At 40.3% G+C, this 17160-nt stretch overlaps 1 protein-coding gene across 5 annotated transcripts in view; it reads left to right on the top strand.

Annotated features, from left to right (window-relative positions):
- AKAP11 (A-kinase anchoring protein 11) overlaps positions 1–5354 on the top strand; it is a 46185-nt gene extending 40831 nt beyond the window's left edge. For all 5 annotated transcript variants that reach the window (XM_061995093.1, XM_061995107.1, XM_061995100.1 and 2 more), the window contains one exon: positions 1469–5354. In XM_061995093.1, coding sequence (XP_061851077.1) covers positions 1469–1615 — 147 coding nt within the window. In that variant the 3' untranslated portion in view covers positions 1616–5354. The remainder of the gene's footprint in view (positions 1–1468) is intronic.
- Positions 5355–17160: the final 11806 nt, after the last annotated feature.

The raw sequence follows: 17160 nt of genomic DNA, 5'->3' as shown, positions 1-17160 counted from the left end.
GCTCTGGTGTGGGCTTCTCCCTCCCCACAGGCTCCCAGGTCCTGGCAGGAACTTGCTCCAACATGGGGTTCCCACATAGTCACAGCCTCCTTCAGGCATCCACCTGCTCCGGCATGGGCTCCTCCACAGTCTGTGAGTGGATCTCTGCTCCCCAATTGCCTCCATGGACTGCAGGGGCACAGCTGCCTCACCACAGGTCACAGGGGAGTCTTTCTTCCAGTGCTTAAGCACTTTCCTCCCCCTCCTTCTCCAGTGACCTTGGTGTCTGTGTACATGTTTTCACATTCTCACTCCCTGTTGCTGCTGCAGTTTAGCAGCTGTGCAGCAACTTCTTCCTTTTCTCAAATTGTTATTCACAGAGGCATTACCTGAGTCACTAATTGGCCAGGCCTGGGTCAGGTGCGGGGTCCATCCTAGAATTGACTGGTCCTAGCCCTGTCAGCTACAGGGGAAGCTTTTGGCAGCTCTTTGTTTAAAGAAGCCACCCATGTTGCCCCACCCCGGCTACCAAAGACCTGGCCCAGGTAAAACCACCACAAAAGCAGAGAGAGATTGTCCTCATGTTTTAATAGTTTCCTGTTGCAATCTCACAGGTCTCATAGAAGAAACACAATGATTTTTTAATTTTGTATCTGTGGAAGATCTATCACTGAGTGCTCTTTATGCCTTTGTATGGTTTTTTAGAATGTCACAGTAGGGACTATAGAACACAGTAAAACTCTACAGTTCCAGTAAATATGAAGGGTGCCTAAATTGTTTGTGTGGATGTTGGATTTTGGTTTTTTGTTAAAATGAAAAGATTTCTTTTTGTTACTCCTGGGCAAACTAGGAGATTCATTCCTGTGTAAGGGTAAGCTTTCTTCCATATATAGCTGAGCTTAACACATAAACAAAGGAAGATTTTTTATTTCTTTGCTTGGACCTTGGGCAAAAAAACGGGTCTTTTTTCAGCTACACTGATCTCTGCTCCAAAGTAGTAGTTTAACTTAACCCTCACCTTTTCCTCTTCCCTAAGATGTTATAATTTCCCACTTCTGAAAACTGTTTTCTTTGAGGGTGGTATCTGTACCATCCAAATGACTCTATATGTTATGAAAGAAAAATCCACATCCTTTTATTGACTGAGTTTTGTCTTTTTATATGTGCATTATTGACATGGGAGGGGTGGCAAATGGCTTGTGTTTGGAGAATTTCCTGTTTTCGGCAGCCCTGATGAACCACAGCCCTCATACCTGTGGCACCACATCATTTGAAAACGCTCCCTCCAGAAGCAAATTTTGTGAAAACTGCCCTAAAGAAAAATGCCCGATTCTTGCAGAAGTTTTTGTTTTTGTAAATGTGGGAATAACGATTAACTCATTACATCTGATCTCTTACCAACTAGTATTTCAAGAATGACCTCTGCAACTGTTAATCAGGATGTGCCTGTCAAAATATTTTGTTCTGTGTTCCTCTGTGTCTCCTTTAGCTTTCCAGAAGACTGCGAGAAAGAGATTGGAAAGTTGGAGATCTCTTGCAAGCGGTGTTGAAGTATTGTGAAATGATAGAGAAGGCGCCTGATGGAGACCAAGCTCCAAATAAGTCTTTGGTTGGTTGGCTTATGGAGAATGTCTGAAAAATCCAAAGATGCAATGCTCTTCACTTCATTCCTCTTTTGAAAGGAGACAGAAGACAGATATGTCAAGTAAAATTGAGCTAATAAATGTTTAAGGAATTGTCAGCATTTAAAAGACTTTGAGGTGAAAGTCAAAATAGCTGTGCTGTGCTTTGTGATACTGTGCACATGGTATGTTTATTCTGCTCATAGTAGGTATTGTCCACCCATGCATAACTTGTATTTACTACTGTGTTCAGACTATTAAAATAATGATGAAAAGATCCCTTGTCTATGACAGTAGTTCAGAGGAGACAGTCTCAGGCACAATATTCAGGATTACTCCTGTGCCAGGATAGCTGTTTTTCCTCATTTATGGAATATGTGCTATATTCACAGTGGGACTAAGAGCACTGATGTTCTGCTAACATCTGTTCTGAAATACCTTGCTGCTGCGGGAAAAAATACTGCCATTGATCAGATGTTGTGTGCCCAAGGGCACCATTGCCAGGAGGAAAATTTTGACCTGCCCAAGCAGCCCCTTAATCCAGTTTGACTTCATAGCCGCTGTTTAACATCATATGAAGATGTGAAAGCCTGCTCTGAAATAGTTGAGGTGCAAATACATGTTCCCTTTTGTTGCCTGCTGTAGAGCTGGTAACTTCTGGTAGAAGGGCAGAGTGGGTATCTGAACACTTAATACGTAGTTCTCCAGCAAGGTTTCCTGGAGTTTGCCCATCAAACTTAAATTGTTGAATTTTTTACTGAAGCTTTTTGTATGGAGACACATTAATTCTGTGTTGAAAAATATGTTAGTCTCTCATATTGATGTGTTAAAAGTAGCAGACAGAAGCTGCTTCTGAGAATTGTGGCCATCTTTCTGACTAGGATAATTCTTTTCCTCAGCCTCTGTATATGAATTTTCTTTTCAGTTATAAAGAGAATTCTGTTACTCAGTGAGCACTTAAGCATTTAGCAAAGAAAACTAATATAAAACAAATTTCTTGCAAATTAATTGTTCATTTTTCTTAACTACTTTCACTGAATTTTTTTAAAGATACTTTTATTCAAGTCTTCATAGCAGTCTAATCAGGTTCCTCACCAGTGCTGCTGACTTGCCTTTCTATCTGAAGGGAAATCTGGATGTTTACATATCCTGTGGTTTGAAAATGTTTTTGGGGCCTTTTTTTTTTTTTTTTTATACATCCTTTGAGAGAAAAAGGCATGTGCTGGTAATTAGTAGGTTGCCACCTCAAAACTCATATCACTTGCAAGGGAATCACAGAGTCTGTCTTTGGATGAACGAAAGAATCCTAATAACTTTTTCATAGCAAGATACACTGTTAATATGGTGCACAAGTTTCTTATCACAGACAAGAAGAGATGAAATCTCTAATAATGAGTTTTAGTAGCATATGTACAATTCTAATTTCCCCTACCCCATAAATTAATATGGGGTGTCACAGTGGTAAATTCAAGAGTGCTTTCCTTGCAGTCTTTGTGTTTCAGGAAGGTGTTCCACTGGTCTTTTTGCAGAGACCTGGTTTGTTCTAGTCCTCATTTGTCATCTGCGTTTCTGCCTTGGATCTCACAGAGTTCACCCTTGTCACAGGGTTAAAGATTGCTAATGTTTTTGTATGTGCACATATATGTGTTTACACGTGTGCATACACACATAGATCTGTGTATGTATCTAGATGTATACATCTCACCAATACGAATTTTTAATGTAAACTTTTACCACTAACTAAAAAATCTGTTGTGCTCATAGTTTATTACCTCACTTTAGATATCATTTCACTGACTGAAAGATCTATGTATGCCATGTGACAAAAAGACCAAAAAGCATTACAGGGTCTTTTGTCTTGTTATAGATAATAAAATACCAAGCGTCAGGAATAGTTTTCTTCTGAGTCCAAAACTGGGGGGAGAGGGGGAGATTTTCTAGAGAAAAGTAGAAGATAGTGAGAATCCCAAAGCTTACAACTATTCAAAATGTTAAGCAGGCAATAGTTGCACTAAAAATGATCTTCATAAATGGAATCTTTTTTTCAAACTGGATCAAATCTGTTCTGTAACGATTGATTGGTGTTATAGTGAGGAAGAAATTTATTTATTAACCTCCGAGGAAAGTAGCATAGTGTCGAAATTTACATGAGAAAAATGTGTTATAAAATACTTAGTTTTTCACTTAGAAAACTTCTGGTTTGTTTTGTTTTTCACACATCGTTTTTCTTTGCTTCTGGATGACCTGAGTTTTCTTCTTGGCTGTGAAAATTGGGAAAGCATTAAACGAGCCTGACAAAATTCTTATAATTTAATAATTTTAATAGTCTTTGGGAAACCTTACTTTGACTTTATCTAACCGGTGCTGGCTGATGTATTAGTGAGAAAGCTGTTCTTTGTTAATGCTAGTCTTAAATTGCTGAGTTTATTTAAAAACTAAAAACTGAGTTTATTTGAAACTCCTGACCACAGATACAGAAGTGTAAATGAAAACTGTAAAAAGATGAAGTGCCACGCTTTGATCCGTTTAAACCAGCCAACTCTACTTTATAAACAAACATAATAAGGTAAAGTTTGTTTCATCTTGCACTTTTTTCTGTATGGGAAACCTGACTTGGTAATTTAATTTTTAAGTTGAGGAAAATATGTATGATGGTGTTATCGGTCCAGAAGACAACCTGTCTCAAACACTTCATAAATCCATTCGGTGTTCTGAAAAATGAGAGTGTTATGATGCATTGTAAGGTTTGGTAGATAAAGCACTTTGAAAGTATTCCCTCAGTAAATTCACAGTTAAGGGTGAGCATGTTTAAAGCAAATTTAAAGATGCAGAGCAGGGTGCATAAATAATACAGAAATGAGCATAAAGCCTTAAAGTAAAAGCCAAACAGCTCAAACCCACATGCTAAAATTAAAGAGGATTTGCTGTCTTAAAATAAGGATGTGAAAAAGTAGCGATGGTGATATACTTGGATGCAATTTGTGTAGTATCTTTGTTCCCGAGTTTTAAAGGATTGTGTAAGCTTTTTAAAAAACAAACAGAAACCAAAACCCCAGCAACCCACATTCCGAGGCTAATTAAGTCTCTCAAAAACGGATTTTAAATGTTACATTTTCTAGTGTAACTTTGTCTGGGACCTTTTCTATGAAGAACCACATGTTGTTGGAGATGGGAACACAGTAAGTAGCGAACACTGTCACCAGCTCAAAACCCTTAGTTTTACACAGTTGATTTGCAATGAAAAAGACAAGATTCAGGAATTATTTTAATGTAAGAATTTTGGCTTTTCAGCAAGAGCCGCTACTGTCGAGCATTTACTGTACTTGAACTCTGAGGAGGCAAGTACAGAGCCCAGCCACTGTAGTCACTTTATTTTGTACCATCTTTGTACATTCCTGTTGTATAGCTGGAGTTGTAGTTTTAGAGGGCCTTTGTTCCATTGTAATGTCTGAATAGTATTTAATACTAAAATTTATTATAATTTGCTGGAACTGCAGCTTATTTGTGCAGTGTTACAGTAACTCACAGCCCCGTTAGTGATGCAATTGTATACCAAAAGCAGTTTGAATAACTATAAATGTTTATGTAACTGTACTCAATGAATATGAAGGTCTTGTACTGTATAATGGTGATGAGTTTTGCCATTTTAGTAATTTAACGATATTCAGTTTTCAGATTATGAACTCCAGGTTGCACTAAATTTGTCCTTGTTTTAGCAGTGGCATAAAATAAAACACATTTCACTGGCTTTGAGAGCACTGTCATTTCTTATGAATTCATAGAATGTCCTTTTTCTTTTCGGCTAACACAGCTAAGGTTGGTCTTTGTCAGTGTTTGTGTTGAAGGCGCTGGAAGAACAGTGTAGTGAATAGTAAGTACATCAGTAGATGGCATACTTCTTACAGAATTAAACTGGTGGTGTCTAGGAGGAATGTGAAAAAACTGTTTTCCTGTCTTTGAGTTGAAAAGTAAACCCAGAGTACTTGTTACATCAAGTAAAGCATCACATGGATTCTGGGAGGAGAGACTGGGCAAGAAACCCTCTCTTACCTCTTACTAGTAGGATGTAATAGCCAGTCTGCCTCCGGCTCTAGATCTAGCCTGGAAGCTAGGTTAGGGACATAGGCTTAATATTTCTGTGTGGACTGAGGATGTTCTTTGGCACATTGTACAGTATTTGGGGAACTGGCATCAAAGGCAGCTTTAGAGTCTTCAGGACAAATGCAAGAATAAACTGCTAATGAAAATGTATGAAACATGGAAGTTTGACAGGCTTATGCAAAATCTTCAAGTGTCTTTGCATGTTGTGAAATCTATCAAACAGCATATTGTCTGGTACCCCAAAGTAGTAATGCTGAGTGGAGATGTTGTGCATGGGTACGGTTCCTATGATTTAGAAGTACTGCTGTTGGAAATAACTGTCTTAATGGTTTTTATGTATCTGTTGTGAATCTACTAATCTCATTTGGGTTTCATGTCAAGGATTAGGGAATTTTTGCTGATGTTACTTTTAAACCACTAAGCATACGTTCTTTCTTTTTGCCTGGGTTGTTTAAAGGAGATTTTGGTGGTATTCATGAGATTTACTTCCAAAAGGAGCATTCAAAGATTTTTTGCTTGTTTTTTTTGGTAATGCCTCATGTTCAGTCATGTCGAAAATATCTGTTAACTGAAGCAAGTAAACATTTAACTTATTCTTAAAATACTGTAGAGACAGAAATACTGTACAGACAAAAAAAGATGATTGGTGAGTTTGGAAACAAAAGAACAGATTTTTTTGTGAAGGAAAAGAAAGAGATATTCATGTGGAAGATTAGTTTGAACTTTTTTTTCTTCCTGCCTGGACTTTATTTTTCTTTCCTTCAGCAGTCTGGTTCTGGCCGGCTTTATTCAACCACAGAACAATATCCATGCACTTTGTTTAACCTTGGTGTATTAAACTGAGAGCTAAGCCTCCAGCTATTCTGTAGTCTTCACCCATCATGTGTGCTTCTCCATCTCCTGCTGCTCATGCTCTCTCTCTGTAGCCTGAGCTTCTGGTGTGACTGAATTCCATGCTGGTTACTGCTCTGAGCCTCTGACTGGGAGGTGGCTACGGAAAGTGAGTCATGCCAAGGCTGAAGAAATGTACCCAGAGCACTAACCTTCCTGCTTATTGAGCACCATATTAATCAAATGTTGTGTTTTCCCTTGCTGTTAAGGCAAACCACAAAGAATGTGACTGCTTGGGACAAGGGAACTAACCATGACAAGTACGAGACCATGCCTGTGGTCAAGGTACTGGCTATCTGGTCCATGACCATATACCACCTTTCCACTGGAATTTCAAAGACTGAAGCTGGGGCCGTTATGTAGTAAAAATACATAACAAGTCTGTCTTGCCTTCGTGCCTCTAAGAATTGCTGCTGCTTCTAGGACTCTAAAATCGGAGTTGTGCATGTCTGTATTTGGGGTTTTTGTTTGTTTGGGATTTTTGTTTTTAATTAAGAATGGGCACAAGAGAACACTTACACCAGTCATTTGTCTTAATTTCCTGAAGTTCCAGGGCTGTGGCCAGGAAGAAGATGAATATCGAGAAAAGAAATGGTGTGATAATGTGGTGATGGTGTTTTGATGTTTTGGGTTGTTTTTTTCTATCATCTGCCCCTGTAGCCCATTTTATTGCCAATCTCTTGTTTTGTACAGTCTGTACCGTGTATAACTTCCAAGTCTCCTCCTACACTTTCCTTATGTCTGCTGGTTTCTGACCCTTGTTCAGGTACGGCTGTCATTTTCTGCTGCTTTCTTGACCCTGCTCTATTGTCCTGATATGACTTCTGGCCTGCTCATTCTTGGCCAGTGGAAGTGGTTAAAAACCAGCAAGGAGAGTCTTCTTAGCTGGGAGTTATGGAATAAGGCTTGCCTACCAGAAATCATCAAGTAGTGGAGAAGAGCTAAACTTGCTTTTGGCTGAGTTTTTCACTCCTGTAGGAAAATAATCTGTGGTTGCTTTGGTTTGGAACCCAACATACTGCTTGCAAAACCCTTAGATTTTGTGCTGATCTGAAAGTAACTTTTAAGCTGATACTGAAGTATGCTGTAACTCTATGTTAGAGTATGGTGTTTGTTCAGTCAGACAAGGCAAAGCTCACTTTGTAGTCCCACCCACTTACATCAGGTCTCAGTTTAGATTGATAATAACCTTTAATAACAGTCAATGTCTCTGTTCCTGAGAAGAATGTGTTTTCATAATTAGTGCCCCATAACGTAATCTGAGCAAATGTGAATGACACAAAGTCAGACACGTACCATTCATGCTGCTATAGAAATGCTAACACAGTATGGACAGAAATACAGCAAATATCATCTCCTCACTGTACATTTAGAGGAGATGAGTAGTGTTTCTGTAGGAAACTAGAATGTGACTCTCTGGAAGCCAGACTGAGAAAGAAACACATCAGAATATAGTTCATTGAAATTATCTAAAGACAAATGGCAACACCCAACTGTCCTGTTAACTCTTTACAGTAGGTTATGTAATACATAACAGAAGAGTCAGGGTTCATAGCGAAATCTGTTGGAGATAAAGGACACTAGGCATGAGAGGCTCCAAGTTAACTGCTGCATGACTCTGATGTTCAGCTGATATTGCTGTGGCAACAAATCCTATGCATTTTTCATCTTGTTAGATTAGGTTCAGGATTTATGTCTAATTGAGTGCAGTAAAATTGCAACAAGATTGATAGAGTCATCAAAGGGTTAAGATTGAGACATCCCGACAAGCCTAGTACATGGCATCCTGTAATGTTTTTTTCAAAAAAACCCTCTTTTTCCTGTGGCTGCCTGAGAAAATAAAGAGGTGGGTGTTGGAAATTCCCCAAGGAGTGGAGGGCCCTCAGCAGTGTGCTCAAGCTGCTTTTGAGAGGCTCCTAGAGGCTTGATTTCAGAGAAGGAGTAGGGATAACTTAAAATTTATTTGGTGAGGTTTTTATCTTTTCCTTTAACTGCGGTACTCTAGGTGGTCCTGCTCTGGCAGGGGGATTGGACTAGATGATCTTTTGAGGTCCCTTCCAAACCTTAAGGGTGTGTGATTCTGTCAATATCTTAAAGGTCTTTTCCAGCCTAAACGATTGTGTGATTCTCTGTGATTCTGTGAATGCCACTGCTTATGGTGTATGCCCAGCTTATAGTTTGTGTTTTAAAATTTTACTGAGTTTTCTTTGCATATTAACTTGCCAAAACTGTTAAGAGAAAATTTAAGTGCATGGAGAAGTCATCCTTAGTGCAGTCATCCAAATGACACAGGATGAATGATTTAGATTAATTAGGGAAATAACTATTAACCTGACTATGTGTCAGTGGTGAGAAGGATGTTTACCATTGTTCATTTTTTATTTTCTTTCTTAAAATGTGAACCTTTTTTGATAATTAAACTGGAAGTGCACTGATGCTAAAGCTCATGTAATTGTGTCTAATTAACAAGGAGAAAAAGAAAGAGAATGAACTATGGTCATAAGACAGCCTTGACCCTGGCAACTTGTTTAATTTGAACATAAATTAATTTCCTAACAACTGTGTCTTCTGTTTGCAATTCCACTCTTCAAACACACAGTAATGTCATAAATTCAACTTCTGGTTTTATATTTGCAGTTTCTCGTTTTGTGTTGTTGAGGACAAGACTGTGAAGATTTTCTGCTTGGTTGTGGTGTCCTTGCTGGGTGGGACTAAAAAGTCTTCTTCACCTTCCCAGTCTAGCAACTTTCAGCAGGGGTTGTGGATTGCACTGACCCATGGGGTTCCTTGGGACCTGCTCCCTGGAATTTCTCTGACTTCGCTTCGATGCTGCTCTTTGCTCCTAAATAGTCTCCTAAGCTCAGGTCCTATAGTTCAAACACTGATCCAACCCTGAAGATGGTCTGAAACTGTAACAGAAGGTGAATTCTCCTTTGGGAAGAGTCAGTCTGGACAGGAGTAGAGCAGCCAGGAGAAGGCAGGCAGACAGTCTTCTGCTGCTCAGCCTCTCCCTTTGTGTAGAAATACTCGCAGTGAACTGCCACCCAGCAAGACTCAGTCATGTGGATGATTCAAATCAGTTTACTATGCTAGATGAGAGACAGATAGGTGAAATCAGAAGGGCTTTATTTTCTGTTTGTCTGTGAACCTGTGTTCAGTCCCTGCCTCTGCCGATGCCTTGCTTTAACCTGAGGGAAGCTGACCTTCAAAAGCCCTCGTATGTTCCGCTCTGAAAAGCAGAACAATGATCCTGGGGTCTTCTTAAGAGATTTGGACTTTCAAAATGACGAACCCTCCTTGTATTTGCCAAATCTTGCAGTAATTGGCATTTTTCTATTCCCCTAAATGTAATCAAAATTTTACAATTTCAGATTCTTACCTTTAATAAAGCTTTAGACTGTCCCAAACTGCTTGCATGTAGAAAAGCCCTCGTAATTTGGAAGCTGATCACACTAAGGCAAGGATCTGACTGTTTCGGAAACCTTTCTGTAGGAAGTCATAAGGATGAAACGTGTCTCTCCCTGTTCTAGGTGATGACCTACCTTCAAGGTAATAGCAAACCCTTGGCCAGAAAACCCGTGGCCAGAAGGTCTAGGAGTTTCCAAAGATAACATGAATAATACAGAAATCTGAAGCTCCACATGATGTTATCCCTCTTCGTATCATGTTCCCAAGGGCATGAGATTGGCATAAAAGCAGTAAAGGCTGTGCTAAGGTGCATGGCGTCTATAACGCTGTGCCTGGCTGGAGTAAGGGATTTCACTACTGGATGGTCTTTGAGGTAGTTGTCCTGACTTACACTGCTTTGTTTCCCTTTTTGTGACGCTGGCTGACGCTGCCCTTTGCACAGGGAGCTGGACTGGGAGGAATTGTCTCCCTCTTCCTCTCTCCACTCCTCCTCCACAGGAGGAGTCTCCTGCCAAGCTGAATTTGATTGATGAGGCTCCAGGGAAATGGGTAAGGAGCAGGGGATGATGTGTGGCAGATGGATGTTAATAGGCATGTTAGGGGCTGGTCATGGATTAATTGATTAATTGTCATAGCTAATTCAACAGCTAATTAGCCACCTCTTGAGAAGACCTGGAGTAACCATTTCAGAATTGCAGTCCTCTCCTATTGAGAAAGCGTTAGTTATGAATTGCCACAAAATTGCAGCTTAAGAGGTAAAAATGATCTTTCAGTTATGTTTGAAAGAAAGAAAAATACTGTGAGTAGAGTTATATAAATAACTGGGTGCTATTTCCTGCTTGTTTTTTGGGAGTTCAGGCTGAAAATGCTCCTTGGTAGCCTTAAAATGTCTTCTAGTGCCTGCAACCCCTCCAGAAAGCGGTTCTTCACACACTGTGCGACCGAGTGGCAGGGAGGCCTTGGGAATGACACTGAAAGCACACGTAATGGCAACGAGGAGACAAAACCATGCTGGCTGTGCTACTCACCTGACAAATCCTGTGTCCTCAAGAAAGCCACAAAAGTGTTTTGAAGAAAGCAACATAACCACTCTACTGCTGGTGGTTTGGTGAACCTCACGGGGCAGCCCGCAGTCGGATGTCGGCCATACTTTCCACACGGCAGTGGGACTGGTCAGTGGTTTGACATGAAGAGCAGCCAGGCTTCTGCTTTGGCTCCAGGTAACGCCACCACAACCTGTTTATAACATTTGCTCTGTTTTTATGGTTAGCGATGGATGTGTCGGCCTGGCTGGACCATCGTAAGCACATTCACAATGAACTACTTTGTATAAATTGCCCTGGACTATCTTGGTCTTTCTGGCTGAATCTCATGTAAACTCGAAACACTTGCATTTTTACCCTCATGGAAATATCTAGTTTTGATGCTACGGGCCTGCATGGTTAGCAAGCTTTGCCAGCTTTTCAGGGAAGGCCAGTGTGTTAAATTATAGTAAACGTAGTGCATGCTTTTTTCTGTAGCTTGATAGCTGTAATTTGTTAGCTAGAAATGCTCTATTACATACATACTGAGGTTTTGTGGATTTCCTGGCTTCGTTGTTACAATGAGGACAAGTGATTAATCATGTAACATGTCTAGTGATGAGTGAGTATATCCGGTCCAGTTGTTTTATTTTACTCCATTTTTTCTGTACCTCTTTAGCTTGTATATGGCTTTATACCAGTTCTTCTGTTTGGCTTTTGTCTTTGCACTAATCACTGACAATTCCAACAGCCTTTTAAGGAGAAGAATGACACAAAATGAAGACTGTAAAATGCTATGGAAAGATTGTTTATGCTCAGGTTTGTTTCTTTGGAGCTATAATCTCTTAGTACATAGGAAGTTTCAGAGTTACATGTCTTGTACATTAAGGGCAAACATGCAATCTTGGAAGCCTAAGTTGTGCTTTTTGACATCTTAAGAAGCAAACCTTTCCAATCCTTACACATGAACCCCCTCTGTGAGATAAATGCATCTTTATTTGCAGTAGCTTTAAGTGATCTTCCACGTCTTCTACCTGTCTCCCACCCTCTCTTGACCTTAAAGAAAATTTTTTATACCAAAACAGTATCGGAGAGGCTCAGCATCAGCAGTGTCCTGTAGGTAATGTTCAGGGAACATATTTCTCCTAAATATTGACCATTTTAAATTCTTTACATGTTTCTGCATCTCAAAATGGCAGTAAAAACTGGCTCACAACTGAATTGACTTTTCAGATCCTTGCTTTACTTTAAAACGGTGTCACTTCTCCCCTTGCTTCAGCAAGAGCAGAAATTCCAGAGCATAGAAGATTATTACGAATGTTACAGTCAAGATTGTGACTTCAGTGCTTGATTGAAAAGAAAACGCACGTTTACCCAGCTGTGAAGATGACAGAAGAGGGTTTCTGGAAAGGGGATTTTCCCCGCCTGCTAAATGTTGCAAGAGAGTGCGAAGAGCAGTCGGCCAAGAGGTGGGTGAGGTTACCCACAGACCCCAGCAGTACACCCAATGGGGCTCAATTGCCGAACCACGGGGATTTGGGTCAGCGAGAAGGCGGAGATTACTGGAACAACAAAGAGGTGTTGGAACTGGGGAAGTCTTAAGTGGCAGCAAAAATTTGGCAATGTAACATGTCAGTAACTGCAAAAATGAAACCAGACAACTTTGCTAGGAGGTAAGTGCTCGGGTAATTAATCTTCGGAGAAAAGTATGGATCTCTAAGTTGTATGTGCACACCTGCAGCCACTGTACAGCTAAAGAAGAGAACAGCACAGTTTGCAGAACCAGAAATAAAATTGCAAACAGTGCTTTTACATTACAACTAAAGGCCTAGTAAATGCCAATAGTACTGATGGATTTTCAAAGATGAACACACTTACTTGTATCAGCAAATATGGCATCGCCCACCTCATGCCTGTCTGCTTGTTCTTGAAACTGGCTATCAACATAAACTCACATTTGGTTAATGCCTAAATTGCTATGAAATTGCAAATCCATGTTGAAGACCATCCTGAGGTGTGTACATGGTACAAACTCAGTTCTGCAGATCTAAATCTAGGGTACAAACTCTACAGCTGGAAGCTTAACAGTCTGCAGTTTTTAGCTCTCCACAGAATGTCTTCACAGAATGTTCTGGCTTTTGGCAGTAACTTTTAGATGGAGAGAGAAGGAAGATAAATGGAGTTCTCAAGTTTACAGTTTGACAGAGTAACAGAATGGTAGGTTGGAAGGGACCTCTAGAGATCATCCAGTCCAACCCCCCTGCTCAAGCAGGTTCACCTCAGTCAGGTCACACAGGAACACGTCCAGATGGGTTTGAAAGTCTCCAGAGAAGGAGATTCCACACTCTCCCTAGGCAGCCTGTGCTAGGGCTCCCTCACCCTCACAGGAAAGAAGTTTTCACAAAACTTTCAGGTTACTTGAAGAGATTTGTTTGTGTAGACATCACAGTCCTCACATTTCAAACCAAAATTGGATGCTGAAATTTTGCTTTCCAAGTGGGCAATTGTTTAAACTATGAGGTCATTCTTAGTTATTGGAAAATATTTTAAGACTGATGGCATGAGGTAAAGAAAGACTTTTGGATGTATAGGAATCCAGTGGGAAGATGACATCTTTGTTCTTAACTGTTGGTAAGAAGATATTAGAGTGAAGCTGACAAGGCTTGTTATTCCAGCTTATTCTTATCTTGAGCTTTTAAAAAAGTCAATGGTAGTGACAATTCAAGATGTCTTACGGATGGCTGAGAAGGAGACAGCTAGTGTCCTTACTACTTAACAGTGGAGTCATTTTCTACAGAAATGTGTATGTATCCTCTAATGCCTGGCCTCTGTAAAAGGGGTCAGTAAAATGCATTTGTCAAAATGAATGCCTGTTTGAAAAACAGCTGCTTTGATACACTAATGAGTACAAATCCTGAGCAAAATAAATAGCTAAGGCCCTTTACTGAGTTACTGGCTTTTCTGAGATTCAGAGTCAGAAATAACCATGCAGAGGTGTTGTCACATTTATTATAGGAGACTGAAAAATTACTAGCTGAATTTAGAAGTGGTATGTTTATGTAGCTGGAATCTGTTTCTTCAGCTAGAGACTAAATTTTAAAGCACTTCTAGTTTCCAGAAACATGCAGGACAATGTCCTCAGCCGGTGTATAAATGTCTGTGTTTGCCATTACAGTAGCACACGCTGCTTCATGCTGAAGCAGCTAGCTAGAGGAAGAGAGACATATCCCAGCCCAAGGCACGCTTCTGACTGCATATGTTGGTTCATTTGTCCTCAGGTATGGAGGCACCACTGTCGATGGATGGGCTGAGGATCTGCTATGAGTCCAGTTCAGACAGGTATCCCCCCTGAGTTCTGCAGTGAACTTCTGAAGGGCTGAGAGGCTGAAACACCTGTTCTGCTGCTGGATATTTTTATTTTCTTATAACATTTCCCCTTCAATCATTTTGACATTGCTGACAACAGTAAAGCCCCAGCCAGATGAATAGTCAGCCAAGATCTTTTTGCTAAGAAGGCCAGGGAAAGACATTGTCCAAAGCATTTAAATCTTATTTTTTAGAAATCTGCCAGAGATCACATTTTGGCAACTTTTATTACAACTGTTCATACATTTTCTCCAAAGCATTTTGAATAGAAGTAGTAAAATGTATAAGCAGGCTTAGAAGATAGGCCAAGACATTCCCCGTCTTTAGGGAAGATGCCAGTTTATGGGATTAGAGTCATATTGCTGCTCTTATTTCTACTGCTTATTCCATGACATCCATAGGGTATTTTGTAGCAAGTAGATGAGACTTGGTGAAAACTGTCAAGTCAAATTTTACTAAGGAGTCTAGCATTGAGGACTACCTCTTGTAGTGCAAGACCTTGATGGTTTAAACCTCCCTCAGATGAGATGGGCCTAGTAGTAGGCATATCTTTTCTAGTAACAGTGGTCCTACCAAGAAGCAAGTGTGTGAAAAGCAAGGGCTGGTTGTCTTCTGAAAGGATGCCTATGAGTCTAAGTCTTTGACACATTGCTTCAGCTGACTGGATAGGGCTTCCCTTGTAAATTTAGTAGGGTTTTAGAGCTTTTCCCTCTCTAGCTTGGAATTGCAGCAGAGACCCTGAGACCAGGCTGGGGCCCTGACCATAAAAACTGTGAGGTAATAAATGACTCTTACTTCAAAAGCGAAGACCTATCAGAGCTGAAATGTTGTTTGTGAGAAACCCAGGCACGTAAGGGGTGATTCACCTTGCTGGAAAGCTGCATGATATGTTGGAATCAGTTGCCATAGGTTCCCTGTAGCAGTCAGTGAAAACAAAGCCAAACAGGATGTGATTTCTCTCATTTCCATGTAGATATTTGAAAACAAGTCTGTCCAATCACATGTTGAAAACTTCCAGTAATGAGAACTCTACCATATCCCTGTGGAGGTTGTTCCAGTGCACGACTGTTGCTCACTGTAAAAACTCTTTCATGATTAGTAGTTGTTTGATGTTATTGGAGTAGAATCCTGCTCTAGTCCCCTGGCACTTTGGCTCAACTGCTCAGTTCCACTAGAATTTCTGCCTATATGACCTCCTTGGAGGGCTATTTTGGGGGCCAATTTTGCAATGACCATGTTCCCAGAAGAAACTGGGAGGAGGGAACGGACATTGACGATGGTCAGTGCTTGAAATGGATTTGCTAACAAGCAGAGATATTGTCAAGCAGGAAATGGACTGGACTCTTTTCTTGAGCGAGCCTCTTCCTTGAGTGAGTGCCATAGAAGGCCTCTGTGTTACCTTCTCTGGGGCAGGTGGCATTTATAGACAACCTGAATGTGCCTGCAAGAGGCAATATAGAAAACCAAGTGCCTAGTCTTGGGACTCTTCTCACAGGGAGTGTAAGGAGAATCGAATCATGTTAGAAAATGCAACTTATCTGGGCACTTCTGAAGAGTGTACCTATGCACAACTCAATACTTGTCTCAGCTCATCCTGTGTTACTATTTCCCTAACCCTTATGACTCAGTTAACCATTTTGATATAAATGCCCAACTGCTTAACTTTATTTCCATCAGGAGGACAATTCCAGAAGTCTCTAGCCATAGCAGAGAAAGTAATTAAAACCCAAACAAACAGTGGACTGGATGTGCTTGTGTTCTTTTCCATCCTGCTCAATTATCAGTGGTCTTGAAATATTGCAAAAGTTTTGTGGCTAACAAAGTTAATGTTAAAAAAAATAAAATCATGGTGTCTATCAAGGGCAATATTTGTTTTACATTTGATGCTTTAAAAAATAAAGTATTCCGATAATGCGGAAGAACATGTTTTGGAGCTGGGAGAGGCTGTCTCACCAAGGAACCTCAGCCCTTAGCATCCCAGGCCTGGCATCAGACAGTAAACCACATGTTCTCGGGTTGAGTGATTATTAGTGACAAACAAAAGCAGTTCTGGCAACCCTGGACTTTCGAAATTCATGAGTCAGGACCCCAACTGGTCAAAACTGAGAGATGTACAAAGAATGCGTTCTGTGTTGGTTTTATTTGCTTGGTGGTGGTTGAGCATTAGGGGCTCACATTTTTGTTTTCTTTGTAAGGTTTTGAGACAGTGAATGAATTCATGCAGTTGGGTGTTGGGGAGGTGTGGGGGGGGGGATGCCCTAGTGATGGTGATACCTATGGTGAAACCACAAAAGGTTGCAAACCCACGTTGTTTGTTTTGAACCTGAGATTTCTTTCCGTTTGCTAACCAATGGTGCCTGATGGTTATGGCTATGTTTGTTAGCTATACTTCAGAGTTGCTTGGAAATTCTACCTTTACAACTGGAAAATGTGGTTCTCATAAAAATCAAAATTTACCACAGGGAAGTGGCTTAACTCTTTTTTTTTTCTTCTGAAATGTTTCCGTTAACATGTAACATTTGTTGCCTCAAGTTGGGAGGATGCAGGATGCTTGGTAAGCTGCTTGATAGAACCCAAAAGAAGAAAAGGAAAAAGGATTAATTCAGTATTATTGTTGACCTATGGCCTCTGAAATGCTAAAGGGATTCTTCTTTGAATTTTAGACCCCAATATTTTCAAAGGGCAGAGCTTTCCAGTTTTGCCATTCAGGGTTCATTACATACTATGTTTTGTTTTCTCTATGAGAGGCATTGCAGGTATCTGTGGCTGTT

This window comes from Colius striatus, chromosome 1 (assembly GCF_028858725.1).
Source record: "Colius striatus isolate bColStr4 chromosome 1, bColStr4.1.hap1, whole genome shotgun sequence".
Taxonomy (NCBI): domain Eukaryota; kingdom Metazoa; phylum Chordata; class Aves; order Coliiformes; family Coliidae; genus Colius; species Colius striatus.
The sequence above is the reverse complement of the archived record's forward strand: the minus strand, read 5'-3'. Positions and strand labels throughout refer to the sequence as shown.